The sequence below is a fragment of the Felis catus genome, chromosome D3, assembly GCF_018350175.1.
Source record: "Felis catus isolate Fca126 chromosome D3, F.catus_Fca126_mat1.0, whole genome shotgun sequence".
Taxonomy (NCBI): domain Eukaryota; kingdom Metazoa; phylum Chordata; class Mammalia; order Carnivora; family Felidae; genus Felis; species Felis catus.
This window is the reverse complement of record NC_058379.1, coordinates 45,890,827-45,912,353: the sequence shown is the minus strand read 5'-3', so window position 1 is coordinate 45,912,353 and position 21,527 is coordinate 45,890,827. Positions and strand designations below refer to the sequence as shown.

At 42.8% G+C, this 21,527-nt stretch overlaps 1 protein-coding gene and 1 non-coding gene across 5 annotated transcripts in view; one reads left to right on the top strand and one right to left on the bottom strand.

Moving 5' to 3' along the window:
• The window catches only part of TMEM241 (transmembrane protein 241), a 116,445-nt gene that overhangs the window by 69,546 nt on the left and 25,372 nt on the right, over positions 1-21,527 (top strand). For all 4 annotated transcript variants that reach the window (XM_045041778.1, XM_019815072.3, XM_045041780.1 and 1 more), the window contains 2 exons: positions 1,289-1,358; positions 5,860-5,953. In XM_045041778.1, coding sequence (XP_044897713.1) covers positions 1,289-1,358; positions 5,860-5,953 — 164 coding nt within the window. The remainder of the gene's footprint in view (positions 1-1,288; positions 1,359-5,859; positions 5,954-21,527) is intronic.
• On the bottom strand, positions 19,892-20,000 carry LOC111557440. Its single transcript, XR_002737476.2, has one exon. It is a non-coding gene; the product is annotated as a U6 spliceosomal RNA (small nuclear RNA).

Here is a 21,527-nt window from a genome sequence, read left to right as displayed (position 1 = left end):
AGCAGCCCAGTGTGTCTTGTTCTGAAACTCTTGATTAGTAGGTTCAGAGACGAAGGCATTCCTGCTCATATGTTGCACTGCACACCTAACATACAGTGAATCCTGAGGAAGACCAGCCTTTCTTGCTCCAGTCCGTCCAGATCCAGAGAGACAGACCGAAGCCCGGGGGTCTGGAAGGTCTGGCTCCTGCAGAGTCTCAGAAATTCCAGATTTGGAAGGATTAAGCTATCTGCTGTGGAAATGCTTAATTCCTTTCCTCTGGACATTTTTGGAAGGCTTTTTGCTTTTTCAATCTCCTGACTTCTTGTTTGTGACCAAGTTCAAATTCCAGAGAGGGAAGCAGCCAATATGTGTGATTACTTCCTCTAGCACCAAATGGAACTAGAAGAATGGACTTACTTCATTAGAAATAAATGTACCCTTTGGACCTTACACCCAAATGAGTAAGCATGGTCGGTCTGGCCCCTGTGCCGTTTGTGCGGTAATTAAACACAAAATGAGAAAAAGATGTCAGAGGCATGCATTCAGTCTTTTTTTAGACATAAAGCAGGAAAGAATAGAACAATCTTTAAGGAAAAAAAAAAGTTTCTTTTTGTCCTATACTCTGTCTTGGGCCAGGATGGCCGCCTGGTGACAAGGAAAGATTGTAGGGTTTGGAGTGACTGGGGTGTACATTCTGGCTTCACAGTTCAAGAGTTGTGTAATCCTAGACAAATCCCTTAACTTCTCTGAGCACCAGTTAAATGGGGGTGATAAAACACTGCGCAGTAGTTACAAGGACTGAAAGAGGTGTCGTACATAGAGCTTTTAGCATAGTGCCCTGCACAGGACGGACTCTCGCTAAATAGGCATTATGGGCATCCTACTATTATTTTTTTTTAAACATTTTTTTTAATGTTTATTTATTTTTGGGAGACAGAGAGAGACAGAGCATGAGCCGGGGAGAGGTAGAGAGAGAGAGGGAGACACAAAATTGGAAAGGCTCCAGGCTTCTGAACTGTCAGCACAGAGCCCAATGTGGGGCTCAAATCGATGAGCCGTGAGATCATGACCTGACCCGAAGTCGGACGCTCAACCAACTGAGCCACCCAGGGGCCCCAGCATCACACTATTATTTTAAGACAATGCCACTAACCTAGAAACCCTGGGAATGCCAGAGTGAATTCAGTGCCATGCAGCTCAGTGCTCAGATGGCTGCTGTGCTAAAGACCCTTGCCTTGCGTTTTCCAGGACAGCTGGGGGCAGGGGGGCGTATGTGTCATTGTCTTACCCTTGCTCTGCTCCTCAGGTGATCTCTTCAGTGTCCCGGACTTTCCGTTCCTGTATTTCTACAGGTTCCATGGAAGCTGCTGTGCCAGGTAAGCTTAACTCAGAAAGCCCCTAGCACTATTAATTTGTCTGTGTGTGTACTGCTTGCTGTCTTTGTCAAGTCCAGGGTCACTGCCAGTTATCCAAATGAGGGGCAGAAGAAAGCGGTGGCTGTGCAGGTCTGGAAGCAGCCCCCTCGGCCATCAGCGGGTTGTCATGAGCATCGCCAGGTGCTCAGGGCCAGCGTGGGTCTGGGGGTACCATGTCCTGCACAAGTTCCTTGGCCAGGACAGTGGTTTTCAAGCTTGCAGAAGAGCCAAGCTTCCCCCAGTGTTCTTCCCTCCACAAGCAATTTTTTTTAATGTTTATTTATTTATTTTGAGAGAGAGAGAGAGAGTGAGCAGGGGAGAGGAGGGGCAGAGATAGAGGGAGACAGAGAATCCCAAGACATGGGGCTTGAGCCCCACGAATTGAGATCATGACCCGAGCCAAAACCAAGAGTCAGATGTTTAACTGACTGAGCCCCTTCCACTAGCGATTCTTAAACAGAACTTGAGTGTATAAAATGATGAATCAGATTCCATTCAAGGGAAGGCTTGGGTCCAGAATTGCACCCATTCAGCTACCTCCTTGGTCCCTGCCTTCTCCCTAGAGGACAATCTCTAAAAAGCCTTGACTGAATCCTAAGACCCTGAGAAACAGGTTTTGGAAACCAGGGACTAGGAGACGTCTAGACAGCAAAGTGACCCTCAATACTTGGCTGTGGGAGCTCCTCAGACCAACAGGGATGGGTACATATAGTTGGAGTTCATACTCACCCTGTCTCCTCTTTCCTGCCATGATCCCCACTTCACTTGACTTTATTGTGCTGAGAAATGGACAGTCTCATGGCGTGTGTTCTGATATGGTGGGAAGTCCAGTGTTGGGCTGAATTCCAGCCTTGCTGCTTGCTGATTGGTTTGCTCTTTGAGCAAGCCGCCCTAGTTCCCCCAAGCATCAGTTTAGTTTCCTCATCTGTAAAATGGAAAGATAATACCACCAATGGGTGCTTGTGTATATTAAATAAGATGCGTAAACCCTAAGCATCGTGCCTGGCCCAGGAAATGGTGGCCATTATTATTATCTGCTCAGCTTGACTATAAATAAAATGTCAACAGACCATGAGCAGTTGCCAAGCCAGACCACTTATTCCCACGCATAAAAGAGTGTGCCTTGTGAGGCAGTGATTCTTCAGAGTCAAAAAGCTGGTTGTGTGGCTCGCTACTATTTCTGACTTCGGGGTGTGTTAGGACAAAACGTACCAATGGTGTACAGTTTGGTTTTGCATTTGAGCCTCAGAATGATTCATTTATCATCCGCAGCTAAGTTTCAGGAAAACACTGACAGGAGTCATCTTCTCCATCCCTATTGATGTGGTCGGGACTTGTCGGCTGCCTGTTAGCTAGGACTGGGTGGCATGAGTGTTAGTGCTGCTTTGGGGTCTGTGCACTTGTTCCCTTTGGGTCTGGTTATTTGGCAGGACCGGCAAACACAGTGCAGAGGGAAGGGCATCCGTTGTTTGGTTATTTGGAATAGAGCAGCACGGTTCGCAGCCCACTGATGCTGGCCTTGTGGGGTGATGTTCTAGCTCCATTTCTGCCCCTTTTAATCTGCAACTTCCTTGTAACCCAGCATGAAAAATCAGGGTTTTATACTTAAAAGATTTGGAAGTCTTTGTGTGAACTGATGTAAACCTCTATTACATTCTATCCCCCTGGCTTCAGGACAAAGCTTGACCTGTTTTAAAAATGTGTCAGTTTCCTCCATGTCATCACATGATTCCTCCATGACCTATCTCAGACTAAGAGTTGTCACCTTCAGAGGCCCTGCGGGAGCCCAGAAGGAGTCACGGAGGCCCGAGGAGACAGTGGTAGCCATGACCCAGAGACACATGGACGGGGAGCCCGAGCTCTTTTACTTCTAGGATCCTCCTGTTGCTTTTCAGATCTGCCTCCACAGGGAGGGGTAGAGAGCTGAGTGTGGAAGGAGAAAGAGAGGGACCCATGAGTAATTTAGAAATGATGCACAGGCATACCAGGCAAGGGATGGGAAGGAATCATGGATGCTTTCCCACCTGTGTCGGGCACAGACCCGAGTGGCTCTGCTCTAGCAGAGTGTGTGCTGAGGGGCAAGGGGATGTGGCATCATGCCCTTCCTCTGGCTGGAGGTGGAGAGAAGGGAGCGTAGGAGGGGAGGGCGTGTGGGAGACAGCACAGGCACGTGCGAAGTTGTTACATCCCTGGAGGCAGGGGTGGACGCCACCAGGAGGAGCCCTGGAGCATTAGCCGCCCCACTTTCCACTCCCAAGCTCGCGGTGGCCCTTGGCACCTGCAGCATCTCTTCTGTCTCTTGAGTCAAGAACGTATCTTCATGGTGAAGTTTGAAGAACTGTGGAGGACCCTTATTAATTTTTTTTCATATTTTAGAGAGAGAGAGCACATGTGCAAGTGGGGGAGAAGGGGAGAGGAGCAGAGGGAAAGAGGGAGAGAGAGAGAGAAAGTGAAAGCGAGAATCTTAAGCAGGCTCTATGCTCGGTGTGGAACCCAATGCAGGGGCTTGAAACCATGACCCTGGGATTGTGACCTGAACCAAAATCAAGACTCGGTCCCTCAACTGACTGAACCACCCAGGCACTTCATACTGTGGTGAGCCTTTAAACGAGCCAGGAAACCTGGATTCAAATTGTGCTTGGGCTTCAGTTTGCTTGTTAATAAAGTGAGATTTGAGGGTAGGGAGGCTTCCTATTCTGAAAGTCTCTGATTTCCATAAGGTAGGATAAGGACCACTATGCTTATTCCTGCTTTAACAACACAGAACCTGAGGCAAGAAAAAAAGGAGGAACAGGGGGATTTGGTCAAGGTTATGAGGGTCAGTGGGCACAGCCCAGGTCACTCAATTTCCAGCCGGCTGCTTACCCACCTTGCCTTTCGGGTATGAATGACTGCCTGTCTTCATCCATAGCTGCCCAGCCTCTCGCGACTGCAGATTCAAATCTGAACAAACTTTGTAGGTTATCAGCGGCCAACAGGCTGAAATATACACAAGGGAACCTTCATCCCTGTCCTTGGTCCTGCCCCAGGGATGTGGCTGTAAACTAATCTAATCTAATGAAGCAAAGGCACACGCTTCTGTGAAATTTGGCCTTATCGGTGTTTAATTCAATCCAGCCTGATTCTAAGTAAACCCATCAAATATTTTTGGAATACCTACAATGACCAAGGCACGATGTTTGGCTCTGTTGGGAAAATCAGAGTAGCCCAAGGTTGGTCCCTGCCCTCTCAGAGCCCCTGGTCTATGTTGGAGCCACACACCAGTGCCTATAATAAAGGTGAGATGGCAGGGTGTCACCTGAGGGCCTAGAGCTACAGTTCGTATGACCTGCCTCTCTGGTTTGGGGTACCACTGCGGTCCTAGCTCTTGCTTTTCATTTTCCAATAAAAGTCACACTCAAGCGCCCACTTGATACAGTTACAGGAAGTCAGCCTTGATCGTGGAGTCTCTCATCTCCGATTGCCCTGCCTCTGAATGCAAGGAAGAGTGACCATTCTGTTTTGGAGTGCCCTTTGCTTTGTCCTTGGCCACACAGTGATGTTTTCAAAAATGGATTCCAGTGCGGGTGCCTGGGTGGCTCAGTTGGTTAAGCTTCCAACTTCAGCTGAGGTCATGATCTCACAGTTCATGGGATCGAGCCCTGCGTCGAGCTCTGTACTGACAGCTCAGAGCCTGGAGCCTACTTTGGATTCTGTGTCTCCCTCTCTCTCTCTCTGCCCCTCCCCCACTCATGCTCTGTCTTTGTCTTTGTCTCTCTCTCTTTCTCAAAAATAAAACATTTTTAAACAAATTTTTAAAAATGGATTCCAGCGTAGGCCACTAATTACGTGTCCACTGCTAGGCCAAGGTCTGGATGCTCTAGACCTCTAGGGCTCCCATGGGGTGTGGTCTTTCAGGTCACACAGATGGGCTTAGGCATCATTCCCAAAGCATAGCTTCTGTGTAGCTCAGCCTGGGTTGGGGAGGGGGGGGGGGGCGTCTGCTATTGGAGCCAGTCTTTTAGATTCTTACCTTGAACCCAGGAGCTGGTCCAGACCCTCTGTCCCCATATGGTGAGTTTCACTTTGGAAGTCTTTTTCTGGCAGTTTGTTCTGCTTGAAAAAAAAAATTGAAGCTCTACCTTGGCAAGCACCAAGCTCTAGAAATAGTATGGGAGGGAGCAGGAGGTATTGTCCTCCACATTTTTTTTTCTTTCATGATTTAGCCAGAGATTTCCCAAGTTTCTATACTCCTTCCCTTCCTGCCCCCCACCCAGTGAAACACTTTTATCATAGCTCCTCATAAAATTAGAGCTTCGTGGGTTTTTAAATATTTGATATTTTTATCCAGAGATCACTAGAAAGCACAGATGAGATAGAGGTTGTGTAATAATTAGAAACTAGCTGGTAAAATGTAACAGAAAATAGCTATTGGCTCAAGGAAGACAAGCCTCACTAACAAGAGAATATTTTCTCCTTCCAGTGGAATTTTAGGATTCCTTCTCATGCTCAGCACAGTGAAGCTAAAAAGCCTTATGGCCCCAGGGCAGTGTGCGGCCTGGATTTTCTTTGCTAAGGTAAGAAAGAGGGAAGGAGTGGGAAAAATCAACCTCAGGAGCCTTCATGTCCAGTGTTCTTGGAGCATGTGTTTGATCTTCCTGAAACCATTCCCAGTCATTGGCCCTGAACTTGATAACTCACTCATTCCAGTAACGGTTTCTGAGGTCCTCTGACTATTTTTATCAGCATGACATAATCTTTATCACGCTCCTGGAAAGGATAATCCCCTTACCTCCCCTAAGCCTTAATTTCCCCATCTCAGCGTGAAAGGTTTTGCCCCCCAAAATCTCTAAGTCTTCTCCAGTTCTACGAGACTGGATTCCTGGATGCACAGGGCAGGAATGGGGCTGTGACAGTATCCAGACTGCAAACAACAGACTATTCTAGGAATGTCCATTGCATATCTGATGACCATGGTTGAGGCCTATGATAGAGAAGTGGGAAAATAAGAAACAGGAAAAGCAGCTGGGGGATGCTCAGTCGTGACTGAGATGCTTTGGGACTAACTTTTTCCTGTGGAGTATGTCATTCATTTCTCTCATGTCTGTGAAGGAGTCAAGTCGTAGGGCCCTAGGTGTTGCTTCTAAGAAATGAGATCTCTCTTTTTTAAAATTTTTAAATGTTTCTATTTGAGAGAGAGAGAGAGAGAAAGGGAGGGAGGGAGGGAGGGAGGGAGGGGCAGAGAGCTGGAAACAGAATCTGAAGCAGGCTCCAGGCTCTGAGTTGTGAGCACAGAGCCCAACTCGGGGCTCGAACTCATGAGCCTTGAGATCATGACCTGAGCCAAAGTCAGACACTTAACCAACTGAGCCACCCAGGTGCCGCTGAGAAATGAGATTTTTTAACTTAATCTCATGAAATCATCATTTAAGCTTAGATCTTCACTCGTCTTTATGTTTGTTGATTTTTTTCTGCCAGAAAACAAAATGAAACATTTTCTTTGAAAACAACATTTCATGGTCATATTTTCACCTGTATAGTTCTTCCTTTTAACAGCATTAATAATTCTAATTATAGCAAAATGTGAAGAGTGACTGAGATACTGACTTCTTGCATGACAGAATGAAGAGGTTGACAAATCCTCCTCACAAAAAGTAACTGGAAAGCTGGGAAAAGATTGCCAAAAATATCCATTTCAGCTCTCTAAAAATTGACCAAAGGCATGCAACAAACTGGGAAGCAAGCATTTGTTCACGAAAACTGCTAAACTTTGGGTAGGAACAGCGTGAGCCTGTGGCGTTCTTACCTCAGGTTGCTCCCATTCCCTCCTCCCTAGCTCTGTCAGTGTGTTATTTCAACCAGAGCAGGGTAGGCTGTGAAAACCAGCAGCCTTGCTGCCACTTCCAGAATATTCTATTTGGAGTATTTTTAGCTAAAGTGGCCATGTCAGTGGTAAGTCAGTAAGAAGAGCTAGTATCTCCACTATCTTGAGTTTACAGTCCTCTTTGGGGCAAGCAATGGACCATTGGTCTAGCTAGGGACTAGTAGGTAGTTCGGGGAGGTGAGACAGCCATCAGGGGCTTGATAGCTCTTCATGTGTCCCAGGTTGACCGGAGTCTGTGTGCACGAGTAGCAGAGATGGAGTGTGCCCAAAACACCCACATGTCCCTGGCCAGCAGAGCCTGCGTGCACGCACAGAGGAGATGGGAGAGAGCCAGTAGAAAGTAAAAGCTGGGGCAGACATGAAAAACTTCAGCCTGAAGTTTGAATGTACTCCCCAGCCCACACACAGTCAGAAGCAGAGAGAAGCCTTTCTGGCTGAAGGTGTTTGAGCAAAACCTCTGACTAGTCTTTGCTAGAGCACTAAGCTATGCAGACATGTGGATGGCTTCTAGAAAGCCAGAAAAAGCTTAAAAATAAAAACAAGAAAAAAAATTAAGGACATCAGCAGCTGTACCGTATATGGGAGACTGATTTCATTGACTTAGTCCAGGCAAATTACTATATAAGCAAAACAACAATGCTCTGGGGAAAAGTCAGAATCCAAAGTTGCTACCATATGTTATCTGAATTGTCCAATATTTAACCAAAAATTTAGGGGCATTCAAAGAAACAAGAAAGCGTGATCCATACACAGGAAAAAAGCAGTTAATGGGAACTGTGTCTGAGTGTCTGTCCTCAGCTATAGGACTTAGCAGAAAAAGACTGCAAAGCAGCTATTTAAATATGCTTAGAGATCTAAAGGAAACCATATTTAAAGAATTGAAAGAGTCAGTGAATACAGAATCTCAATAAAGAGAGATGATTTAAAAAAAAGAGAACCAGGTGGAAATTCTGGAGTTGAGAAGTATAATAAATGAAATGAACAATCCTCTAGAGGTACTCAATAATAGACTTGAAGGGCAGAAGGAAAACTAAGTGAACTGAAAGGTGGAGCAAAAGAAATTTTTCAATCTAAAGAACAAAGATTGTTTAATAATTGAAGAAATATGGACAGAGGCTCAGAAACCTGTGGGACATCAAGCATATTAACATATATAAGAGTTCCAGAAGAAAAGTAAGAGTAGAGAAGGTACAGATGACTTGAACAATACTGTCAACCAACTTGTCATAACTGACATGTGACACTCTATCCATTGACTGCAGAAAACACATTCTTTTCAAACATACATGGAACATTCTTCAGGATAAGTGTTATGCTGTATCACAAAACAAGTCTTAGTAAATTTGAAAAGATCAAAATCACTTAACATATGTTCTCTGGCCACAGCAGAGCTAAATTAGAAATTTACAACAGGGCACCTGGGTGGCTCAGTTTGTTGAGCATCCGACTCTTGATTTTAGCTCCGGTCATGAACCTGGTGTTGTGGGATACAGCCCTGCTTCAGGCTCTGTGCTGAGCATGAAGCTTGCTTAAGATTCTCTCTCTCTCTGTCTCTCTTTCTCCCTTTCTGCCCCTCTCCCCAACTCACACTTTCTCTTTCTCTCTCAAATTAAAAAAAAAAAAAGAAAAAAGAAAATAAATTTACAACAGAAAAAAAATTCTAGAAAAAAACATTTATTTGGAAATTAAATAACATACTTCTAAATAGCCCATGAGGCAAAGAATCACACGGGAGAATTATTTATTTTCTAGCTAGACTAACTAAGAAAATAAGAAAGAAGATACAACTTATCAAAATTAGAAATGAAATCAGGGACATTACCACTGATGCTATATAAACTAAAAGGATTATATATTATGAATAACTTTATTCATATTATACCAGCAAAGTAGACAATTTAGAGGAAATGGACAAATTCCCAGAAACGTACAAACCAGGAAAATTGACTCAAGAATAAATAGAAAATCTGAATAAACTCATAACAAGTAAATTATGTAAGTAGTGATTAAACATCTTTACCCAAAGAAAAGCTAAGGTCCAATGGGCTTTACTGATGAATTCTATCAAATATTTTTAAATGAAATATTTTTTCTTTACAAGTTCTCTTAGAGAGCAGAGGAAAGAGAATAACTCCCAATTTATTCTATGAGTTGCTCTGATACTAAAGCCAGACTAAATAAAATCATAAGAAAATTATAGACCAATATTCTCCATGAATACAGATCTTTAACACAACAGTAGCAAACCGAATCTGGCAACATAGAAAAAGAATTTTATACCATAATCAAGTGAGATTTATCAGCAATGCAAAGTTGGTTTAACAAATGGAAAGTACTATAATACATTATATCTACAGAATAAAGAATAAAAAAGGAGCCATGTCAGTAGGTGCAGAAAAATGATTTGACAAAAACCCAACATCCATTCATGATTAAAAAAGACTCTCGGGGCACCTGGGTGGCTCAGTCGGTTGAGCTCTGACTTCAACTCAGGTCAGGATCTTGCAGTCCATGAGTTCGAGCCCCGCATCAGGGTCTGTGCTGACAGCTCAGAGCCCAGAGCCTGTTTCAGATTCTGTGTCTCCCTCTCTCTGCCCTTTCCCCACTCATGCTGTGTCTCTCTCTGTCTTTTAAAATGAATAAACGTTAAAAAAATTTTTTTAAAAAGACTCTCAACAAACTAGTAATAGAAGGGAGTCTTCTCAACCTGATAAAAAGCACATGTGAAAAACCTATAGTTAACATTATGCTTAATGGTGAAAGACTGAATACTTTCTCCCTAAGATTGGGAACAGTACAAGAATGTTTGTGCCTCACCACTTCTATCAGGCAGTGCAATAAGACCCAAAAAAAAAAAAAAAAGCATCCAAATTAGAAAGGAAAACATTAAATAGTCCATATTCACAGATGACATTTATCCTACATGTAGAAAATCCTAAGAAATCTATAAAAACATTAATTGAACTAATAAACAATTTATCAAGGTCTCAGATACAAGATCAATGTACAAAAATCATTCATAGTTTTATGTATTAATAATGAACAGTCATGTTCATAAAAATGAAATTAAGAAAATAATTTCATTCATAACAGCATTAAAAATATACTTAGGAACTTAAAGCAGTTCAAGACTGAAAACTGTAAAGTCTCAGAGAAATCTAAGATCTCAATAAATGGAAAGACTCAATGTTAAGATGGAAATTCTTCCTAAGTTGATCAATAGATTTAATGTAATCCCTGTCAAAATCCCAGCAAATGCTTTGTACAAATCCACAGACTGATCCTGAAGTTTATTTGGAAATTCAATAGCCAAAACAATTTAGAAAAAGAAAAACAGGGGCACCTGGGTGGCTCAGTCAGTTGGGCATTCAACTCTTGATTTCAGCTCTGATCATGATCTCACGGTTTGGTTTGTGAGTTCAAGCCCTAGGTGGGTCTCTGTGCTGACAGTGCAGAGCCTACTTGGGATTCTCGCTCCCCTCCTCTCTCTCTGCCCCTCTCCCACACATGCTCTCTCTCTCAGAATAAATAAATAAACTTTAAAAAGAAGAAAGTTGGGGGATTTAAACTACATGATTTTAGAATTTTATAAAGCTAGAATAATCAAGACATTATAGTGTTGGCATTGGATAGGCATTTATGGTCTATGGACTTTCAATAAAAGTGCCAAGGCAATTGAACAGGGAAAGGATTTTCTTTTCAACAAATGGTGCTGGAACAACCAGGTATGCAAAAAAAAAAAAAAAAAAAAAAGTACTTAAGCCCTCTCTCTTATCATCAACTCAACCGTGGATTGTACACCTAAATATAGGAGCTAAAACTGGAAAACTCTTAGAATAAACTGCGGGAAGAAATCTTACCAACCTTGGTTTAAGCAAAGAGTTCTCAGATATGACACCAAAAGCATAAGCCATAAAGTAATTGATAAATTAGACTTCATTTGTTTAAAAAATAGGCTTCACACCCAGTGTGCGGCCCAACGCAGGGCTTGAATCCATGACCCTGACTGAGATCAATACCTGAGCTGAGATCAAGAGTTGGACACTTAACTGACTGAGCCACACAGGTGCCCCAGGCTTAGACTTCATTTAAATTAAAATAGTATGCAATTTAAATTAATGGTCAAAAGACACTGTTAAGAAAATGAAAAGCCACAGCCTAGGAGAAAATATTTGCAAATTATGTATCTGATTAAGGACTTGTTTCTAGAATATATAAAGAACTCTTTGTACTCTCTTCAGTGAGACTACATACAACCCAACCAAAAAATGGTTGAAAGATGTGAATACATAAATATCTATATAATGGAATGTTACTCAGTCATAAAAAGAATGGTATCTTGCCACTTGGCAATGATGTGGGTGGACCTAGAGAGTATAATGCTAATAAGAGAAATAAATCAGTCAGGGAAAGGCAGATAACATGATTTCACTCATATGTGAAATTTAAGAAACAAAACCAACAAGAAAAAGGAAAAAATAAAGAGAGAGAGGCAAACCAAGAAACAGACTCTTAACTATGACCAGGGCGAAGGTGGGGGCGGTGGGTGAAACAGGTGATGGGGATTAAGAAGGGCACTTGTGATAAGTACCAGGTGATATGGAAGTATTGATTCACTATGTTGTACTCCTAAAACCAATATTACACTGTATGTTAACTAACTGGAATTTAAATTAAAACTTTAAAAAAAAAGATATGAATAGGCATACATTTCACCAAAGAAGATATATAAATGGTTCGTGAAGTCCATAAAAAGCAACTCAATGTCATTAGCCATTAGGGAAGTGCAAATTAAATCATGATGAGATATCGCTATCCACTCACTAAGATGGCTGTAATAAAAAAAATATAGGGGCGCCTGGGTGGCGCAGTCGGTTAAGCGTCCGACTTCAGCCAGGTCACGATCTCGCGGTCCGTGAGTTCGAGCCCCGCGTCAGGCTCTGGGCTGATGGCTCGGAGCCTGGAGCCTGTTTCCGATTCTGTGTCTCCCTCTCTCTCTGCCCCTCCCCCGTTCATGCTCTGTCTCTCTCTGTCCCAAAAATAAATAAACGTTGAAAAAAAAATTAAAAAAAAAATATAGACAATATCAAGAGCTGACGAGGATGTGGATAAACTGGGACCCTCATAAATTACTGGTAGGAATGTAAAATGGTATAGCCACTTTGGAAAACTGTTTTGCCAGTTTCTTAAAATGCTAAGCATAAACTGACTAAATAGCTCAGCAATTCTGTTCCTAGAACTCTACCCAAGAGAAATGAAAACAAAAAGACTTTAACATGAACGCTCAGAGTAGCATTATTCATAATAGCCCCAAACTGGACAATATCTAAATGGCCATCAGTTGGCGAATGTATAAAAGAGATGTACTGTTCACATACAATGGAATACTATTTGGCAATAAACAGGAATGGACTATTACCTCATTGCTGCAACATGGATGAATCTCAAAAACGTTATGCTAAGTGAAAGAAGCCAGTGCAAAAAAATACATAGAGTATGATTCCATTTATTGAAATTTCCAAAAAAGGCAAATTTATGGAGACAGAAAGCATAGTGATGGTTTCTTGGAGCAGAAATTGACTACAAATAGGCCCAAGGAAGTTATTTTAGTTCATAGAAATGTTCTAAAACTGGGTTGTGGTAATGGTTGCACCATCATTTAAATTAATTTATTAAATGTGTTCATTAAAAATCATTGAATTTTGGGGGTGCCTGGATGGCTCAGTCGGTTAAGCATCTGACTCTTTATTTTGGTGAAGGTCGTGATCTCACATGGTTGTGAGATCGAGCCCCATTTTGGGCTCAGCGCTGAGTGTGAAGCCTGCTTGGGATTCTCTCTCTCTCCCTCTGTCTCTGTCCCTCCCCTGCTCGTGTGTACACTCACTCTCTCAAAAAATAAATAAAAATAAACAGTTAAAAAAAATCATTGAATTTTTGGGGCGTCTGGGCAGCTCAGTCAGATAAGCCTCCCACTCTTGATATCAGTTCAGGTCTTGATCTCAGAGTCATGAGTTTAAGCACCATATTGGGCTCTGTGCTAGGCGTGGAGCCCACTTTAAAAAAATCGTTGAACTTTACATTTATAGTGGGTGGATTTTATGGCATTAAACCATCCCTGAAAGCTGCAAAGTACTCAAAGAATAGTGCTTAAATATTGTCTGTTGGTATTAGGAAGGATATTTTTCTTGTGTATGGCTTTGCCTGTTTGGCCACTACTTTCATGAGCCTCCTTTTTACCTATTTAAATTTTTCATTTTCTTTTAAACTTGGGGGGAGGTGAGGTTCATCATTTCCTTCTCTGTAGCTGATTCAAAAGTATAAGGGTTTTTAATTGGCTGCTAAGGTTTAATGCTAATCCTCCTTAAATGTTGAAGATTGGATTAGATGAGCCAGTAAGGTCTCTTCTAGCTTCAGTAGTCTCTCTTTTTCTCCCTCCCCTCCTCCTCCTTTTTCTTTTCTGTTTGAAAATAAGCTCTGTTATCCTCAGTGGCATAATACTTTCCCATTCTTTGGACCACCTACACATCAGAATGTGCTGACATTTGAAATACAACATAATTGTACTTAGCAATACAACATTTCCCCATGACGTCATTGTGACTCTAGTGAGTGCCAGCATGTTCGGAAAATGACTCAGAAGGATGTTCTGTTGGCCCCAGAGGAGAATTTGGATTCTGTGGAAAAACTCAAAGACACTCAGAAAGGAAGGTCATTCAGAAGAGGCTGAGGGCACCTTCTTCCTTGCTCCAGAAGGATCCATTCTCTGCTATTTTCCAAGGAGTTGTCACATGAACTTCATCACTTCTAAGGTATCCATGCTTCTCTCTGGTCCTTATCTTAGTATCTTCTTTAGGTCTGAGAATGCTCAGCATGGGAAAAAAAAGGGCCTTTGAAGTCACTTTAAATTGTTACCATTGTTATTCTTGTTTTTCTATCTGTGAATTTAAGAAACATTCTCAGGGTACCTGGGTGGCTCAGTCAATTAAATGTCCAACTCTTGATTTTGGCTCGGGTCATGAGCTCATCATTTGTGAGATCAATTCCCTTGTCAGCGTCTGTGCTGACAGCACGGAGCCTGCTTGGGATTCTCTTTCTCTTCTCTCTGCCCCTCCCCTGCTCTCTCTCTGTCTCAAAACAAACAAACAAACAAACAAACAAACAAACATTTTTTAAGGAAGAAACCTTCTAAAAAGCAACCTTTTTAGCAACTTTTTTTATTTCTCCCTTCAGTTTGATAAATTTGGGCGTGTGAAATCTAACTTCATCTTCATAAAATCTTGGAATCTCTTCCCACTTGTAAAGCACTGATGCAGGAAAAAGTGAATGAATTTAAGACGAAAGCAATGAAATGTGTAGACATATAAGGAAGATGTGGTATGCTAATGGGTTTCTCTAGTAGATTTAAGTTATCATGTGAGAATTTTTTCCAGATTGAATAGTACCTTGTCTCATCCGGGTTAACTTCAAACTGACTGGTGTTCTAAGCATCCACTGGGAAGAAGCAACTGAGACCAGAGTGAGTTTATGTTGAGGATGAGCCAGGAGAGAAGATTCATTCCCAGACAGCAGCTCTGGCCCTCTAGGGCCCTTAGAATCCAGGTTTTGCTCTCCATTTCAAAGCTGCTTCCATAGGAATGCTTTTTTCCTTTAAGTTAATGCCATAGTTGCTGCCGCCATTTTGTCCTGACTCAGTGGTAGACCAGGAAACCAAGTCTTAGTTTGTTCTCTATGGCCCTGGGAAAGATTTTTCTATAGCTTGCCTTGTATGTGTCTCTTGATTTGGTTTAGTTTGTATTTTGAATGTTAAGAGTCTCATTTTTCACGTGCACAGGGCTGGGATGAGGGCCATCATGCAGTGTGGGGTCGGCACCTGAGAACAATGAGTGCCCCCTTAAATGTTGCACCCTAGGTACCTTGCTTGCCTCCCCCAGTCCCTTCCCTGACAATGTGTCATAATTTACTGCCTACCAGAAACAACTGCTATTTCCATGGGACCTCATGGTATACTAGATTCTTTCAGTTTGGGTAGTATTAAAAGTGCCTGATATCAAGGTATGTGGTCTCTCTTTGAATGGCCTTCTTTTTGGACATGATTCTACCAGTCAGCCTTTATTGGGGAAACCTTTGGAGTCTGGGGTGGGGAAAATGGGTTAGTATATGTGTAGGGCCTGCCGAGTGCATCTTATAATCCAGAGGAGGAGATAAGAGTGACAGGGTGAGACTGTTACAGTACATTGCTAAGCGGGGTAGTACTGACTTCAGGAGTTGGGTAAAGGGAAGCTCCAAGTGGGCTGAGGTGGTGGAGAGACCGAACTGGCCCCTGCAAGCCCAGGTTGCCTGGGAGAAGTAGAAATGGAAGGACAGCCTTCCAGGATGAATGGCAGGGGTCCTGAGGCAGGACGTGCACGTGGGGAACCATGAGGAAATAAATTTGACCAGAGGAGGAGGAGAGTGTGGGGGTGTGAGGGTGGAAATGGGCCTGGAAGAGACAGTTAGGAAGCCCTAAAAGCCATGCCCTGGAGATCACAGTGAACTTTTGAATGAGACGGTCTAAAGGCAAGTCGTGTTGGAAATGAGTTCCAAGCATTTAGAAGGGAGGTGAATCAAGGTAGTGAGTGATGGCAATAGAAGTGAAAGGTCAACTTGACTGACAGTCTGAAGAAAAAGAAATTGTGATTGTTTAATCTATCACACAAGTGTTATGTGATCAAAGAATTAGATAACAAAGACCCAGATCCTTTTAGAGCAGTAGGGAGTGTGTGATAGTCGTTTGGGTCCAGGGAGTGGCCGATAGGGAGGTTCACAAATGACCCCAAGGTTTGTGGCTTGAGACATGAGACTTCCATGGCATCACAGAAACGGGTGGGGGGATTATGAAAGAACATCTTTGGGGAGGGAAGCTGGTGAAATCTATTTTAGACAGATGTGTATGGAGGGAGCATCTAAATGGAACTGCTTTGTGCTGGACACATGGGGTGAAAGGGAGGGCAGAGCTCAGGGCTTCATGTGTCCGTTTGGGCTCCGCCTAGAGCAGTGGAGTTGGAATCAAGAACGTCACGAGGGGCGCCTGGGTGGCCCAGTCGGTTAAGTGTCCGACTCTTGATTTCCACTCAGGTCATGATCTCAAGGTTCATGAGATTGACCCCCGCATTGGGCTCTGCTCTGACAGTGAAGCCTGCCTGGGATTCTCCCTCTTCCTCTCTTTCTCTCCCCTTCCCCTTCTCACACATATACATGTGCACTCTCTCCCTCTCTCTCTCTCTAAATAAATAAATAAACAAACATGTTTTTAAAAAAGGAACGTGAATGGGGCGCCTGGGTGGCTCAGGCGGTTGGGTGTCAGACTTCGGCTCAGGTTATGATCTCGTGGTACGTGGGTTCGAGCCCCGTGTCGGGCTCTGTGCTGACAGCTCAGAGCCTGGAGCCTGCTTCTGATTCTGTGTCTCCCTCTCTCTCTGCCCCTCCCCCGCTTGTGCGCTGTCTCTGTCTCTCAAAAATGAATAAGTGTAAAAAAAAAAAAAACTAAAAAAAAAAAAAAAGGAACGTGAAGAAATAGATGAGCTCACTGCAGGAGCAAGAGGATGTGGGTGGAGCAGAGCAGAGGGCTAAGCCTTTCTTGGGAGATACTTCAATACCAGAGATCAATAATGTGTGGGAGAGAGAAGTGATAGCCAAAGAAAGCTGGGAAAGTTCTCTGTGGGGAAGTCTAAGGAAGAGTTTAAAGGAGTAAAGCAAAATGCTGCCAAGAGGTCAGAGAGATTTGGATTGGGATAAGCCTAGACCAAGGACATTACTGGTCTTGCAGGAAAAAGTTTTATAAGGGCAGGGTGGGAGGGGGGCGGAAGATAGATCATAAATATCCAAGAATACACAGATGCGGGAAGGAGATTGTGACTGGTGGTGGGCAGGGGGATAGTCAGATCTAGCAAAGATAATTTCTTTTCTGAGGAAAGAAGGACTTGGGCATATTTGAAACTAGAAAAGAAGACGCCGTATACAGAGAGATTTGGAGATGCTGAAGAATGAGGGGAAATAGGGAGAATAATGAACTTCAATGGGAGACGGAAGGGGAATGGGGGCTCGCTTTAGAGAAGACAGCCCTTTTTCTGAGCCTCAGTAGAAGGACAGTGAAAAATGGGAAGGAGGCTTTCCCAAGAGATGCATGGGACTGGGGTTTCAGGGGAACAAGAAAAGAGCCTCACTGTTTGGTTTTGATCAGGTAGCTCAGAAATGTTAGAAATGTTATGACTCGAGTGAGCTCTGACAGTGTTGATGAATCTAATATTTAAGGCTAAATGCTGATGATGTGTACATTCAATTGTAGGATTATATATAATGATGATTTGCCAGGAGCCTGATCATTGATTATCAGTACCTACTTAATAAAGCATTTACCAGATTTTAAAAGTCCTTAATAGGGGCACCTGGGTGGCCCGGTTGGTAACATCTGACTCTTGATTTTAGCTCGGGTCATGATCTCACAGTCTCAAGATCAAGCCCTGTGTGGGGCTGCAAGCTGAGTGTGGAGCCTGCCTGAGATTCTCTCCCTGTTTCTCCCTCTGCCCTTTCCCACCCCTGCTTGCACACATGTGTGCATGCACTCGTACTTTCTCTCTCAAAAAAAAGTCCTTAATAGAACCCATCAGAATAAAGTAGGAATCGGCAATCTCACCTTCCATCCCTATCACCCAAGTCTGCCTTCTGTCATAGAAGATTATGTGTAAATGCTACAAGCAGTTAATTGGGATGTTTTCCACTGTTATTAGAGTTTGGGCAGTCAGAATCTTGTGTAATGGGCTTCCTTTCCCTTTGCTGCTTAGGAAAATGCTTCTCACACAGTCCAGGTAAACCTTCCTAGACATGAGGGAAACCTTCCTAGAAAGGGTCCCATGTAAATCTTCAAACCTGGAGTGTGTGCCGGGTGCAGAAGTAGAGCAGGCAGACAAAGAAAGATCAAGGAAGAAAATATTGCAAAATTAGAAAATTCTAGAACTGAACTCCCCAATGTTTCAAGATAAAAGCAGAATATATGAGATCATGTCTGTGAGGGTAGCTGGGGCGTGATAATGTGGTACGAAAACAAAGAGCATTATTATATAGAGTTATATAAACCTGGACCGGGACTTCATTCTGACCTACCTTTGAGTCCCAGGTCTGCCGCCTTCTAGATGTGTGCTCATCTGTAAACAAATATAATTATAATGTCTAGTGTACTGAGAGGATGGGATAATATTTAGACAGCCATAGAAGAGTGGGTGCCAGTCCTCCCTGGCACTGTCGACCACTGGTTTAATTCTTTCACCAAATTAACCAGTGACTTCCTGAGTCTGAATTTATCATTTGTATTTCCTAGTTCTAGGTAAGTGAATTTAGCTGTGGGCAGCCTACTCTAGACACTACTGGAAATTCAGCATGCATGAGAACGGGGTCTCTCACACATATTTAATCAGACATTGTCTAACAAAGGAAGCAATTGATGCCCCATTCACAATGTTTTTAAACCTATATAAAGAGTCATTGATTCAGAACAGTTGCTAGGCCCGTGACAATGTGTGTTTGTTGGTTCCCATGGAGACCACCCTGCTGGCTGTTCTGTGACGGAGCCTTAATTATACACTGGGATTGCCAGGGAGCCTTCAGAGCTGTCTCCATAACAACATCTCCCTGTGTAGTAACAGACCGCCATCCTGAACTGTGTTTCCTCTATAGGGGTTGCTCTTAAAAGGGGTGAGAAGATCTACTGGTAAGTTTCAGCCTCTGACGGATTTATCCTCATGAAGACCTCTTAAAAGGATAAGAATTTTTCTGAGTTTTGACTAGCTGTCTCTCCGGCTGTTTTGCCAGATCTTGGGAGCACAGACTAATGTCTTTCTTTTTTCAATGACATGTTGACATTTCTCTTGACCTGTTGCCAAGATATTGAACCAAGAAGGAGTCTTGGCAATGTCAGTTTACCGGGTAAACTTAAGCCTGTTTTGTGTATAGGATGAACTTGTAAAAGCATTGTCAACAGATGCTGTGAGGGTTCGATGTTTGGAATTTTAAAATGTCTCCAAGACCATTGATAAAACTCTTGCCATTTCTGGTAGAAATTTTTTTTCTAAAGAAGAAGGAACAGCATAGTGTCTTAATATGGGATCACACAAATTTCGTGTCTTCTAAATAACATAATTGTTTACTCTTTGCTTAAGTTTTTAGATGTATTTGTACAGAAGTTTCAAGGCTTGATTTTGAATCATAAATTGAACTTTTGAGGAGGTGACAAGTAAACACATCTTTCAGGTTCAGGAATGAGACTTCTTAGGTTCAGTATCCGGCATGCACGAGTATACACACACGTGCGGGTGTGCACACACACACAAAGAAGACACTATGGGAAACCCTGGGAGTAGAGTTATGATGCCCAGCACGTTTTGCTCTCACTAGGTCGTCTATGCTGAACAGTGTTAGTTCTCTCCCTCTTCCTACTCTGTTGCTACTGTTACCCCTTCCCTGCCCCACCCAGTTTTATTGAGATATAATTGACATATAACTATTAGCTTAAGGTGCACAACATGATGATTTTGATTTTGTATATATTGCGAAACAATCACTGTAACAAGTTAACATCCATCACGTCACGTAGTTACAGAAAACTAGGGAACGCTTCATGAATCTGTGTGTCATCCTTGTGCAGGGGGCCATGCTAATCGTTTTCGGTAATGTTCCAAATTCAGTACATATGGTGCCAAAGTGGGCGCAGTTACTTCCTTTCCTTTATTTTCCTCATCATTCTTGTCATCGTCACCGCCTGTTGGCTGTGGAGAGCCTGTCACTGTCTTTCCACACTTACTGAATGGGGAAAGGGAATCAGGGAAGAGGAGCCTCCCTGATTCAGTCTTCCCTCTAATCAGCCTAAGACTCCACCTCTCTTGCTGGGACAGTGAAAAGCTCATTTGAGGGGCACCTGGGTGGCTCAGTCCATCTTCAGCTCAGGTCATGATCTCGCGATTCATGACTTGGAGCTCCGCATTGGGCTCACTGCTGTTAGCACAGAGCCCGCTTCAGATCCTCTGTCCCCCCTGTCTCTGGCCCTCCCCTGCTTGTGCACTCTCTCTCAAAAATAAATAAATGTTAGAAGAAAAAAGAAGAAAAGAAAAGAAAAGAAAAGAAAAGAAAAGAAAAGAAAAGAAAAGCTCACTTGAAGAGATAACTTCCCGCACAGCAGTTAGTGTTTCTCACGTCTTCCTCCCTCCGTTGTTATTCAGCACCGTAACACGTCAGGAATGGTTTGATGAAAATAAATTATTAAACCCAACAAAGCTGTGAAATGTGACTTTTCTGTCAGAAGAGTGTGCTTAAAAATCTAACTATGGCTATGACCTAATTAAATCACTTTTCTTTCACAGTTTAGGCAGCTCTGGCAATGAGAATAACTTTTCATGGAAAATTAAAACCTAGAGGCAGAGCATAATTTCCTTTACAGTCTCTAGCTGGGCAACAAAAACAGCACGTGGGGATGTCTTTCCATGACATCACTGCTGAAGCGACAGGAACTTGAAGTGGCAAGTTCAGGAGCTGCCTTGTTGTTGTGGAGCTGTATGGAAACAGTCAGCAAAGAATTTAGTTATCTGGGAATTATCCGTTTATGAATAAGGTTTTCCCAGAGGGCACAGGGGAGGAGACATACAGTTATGGATTAGAGAAAAAAAATTAAATTCCATTTCCTATTGTCAGAATAATTCATAGGGAGGGATGCTGACGGACATTTTGCTACTTTGGATAAGGTTGTTGTTTTCTTGTTTCCAGTTATGAACTCCTAATTCTTTCCTCAGCTATTTTTAGTGCCATTGACCATCACAGTGTTCTCTGCTGCAAAAATATGATAACAATGCTCGCTTTCACAACTTTTGACCTGAATGAATTTGTATCAGTTCATTTACTAAGGAAATACCCTGAATTTCTACAAATTTCCTGGCTCCACGGTTTATATATAAAATTTTTCAAGTCTATTTATTTATTTTGAGAGAGAGAAAGAGAGAGGAGAAAGAGCACAAGCAGGGGAGGGGCAGAGGGAGACAGAATCCCAAGCAGGCTCTGCACGGTCAGCGCGGAGCCTGACACAAGGCTCGAACTCACGAATGGTGAGATCATGAACTGAGCCAGAATCAAGAGTTGGAAGCTTAACCGACTGAGCCACCCAGGCATTCCTGTTTATACTTTAACGTAACTGAAATTAAAGTGATTTTTGCGACACAAAGTCCAGTTAATTAGGAATGTTCACAAGG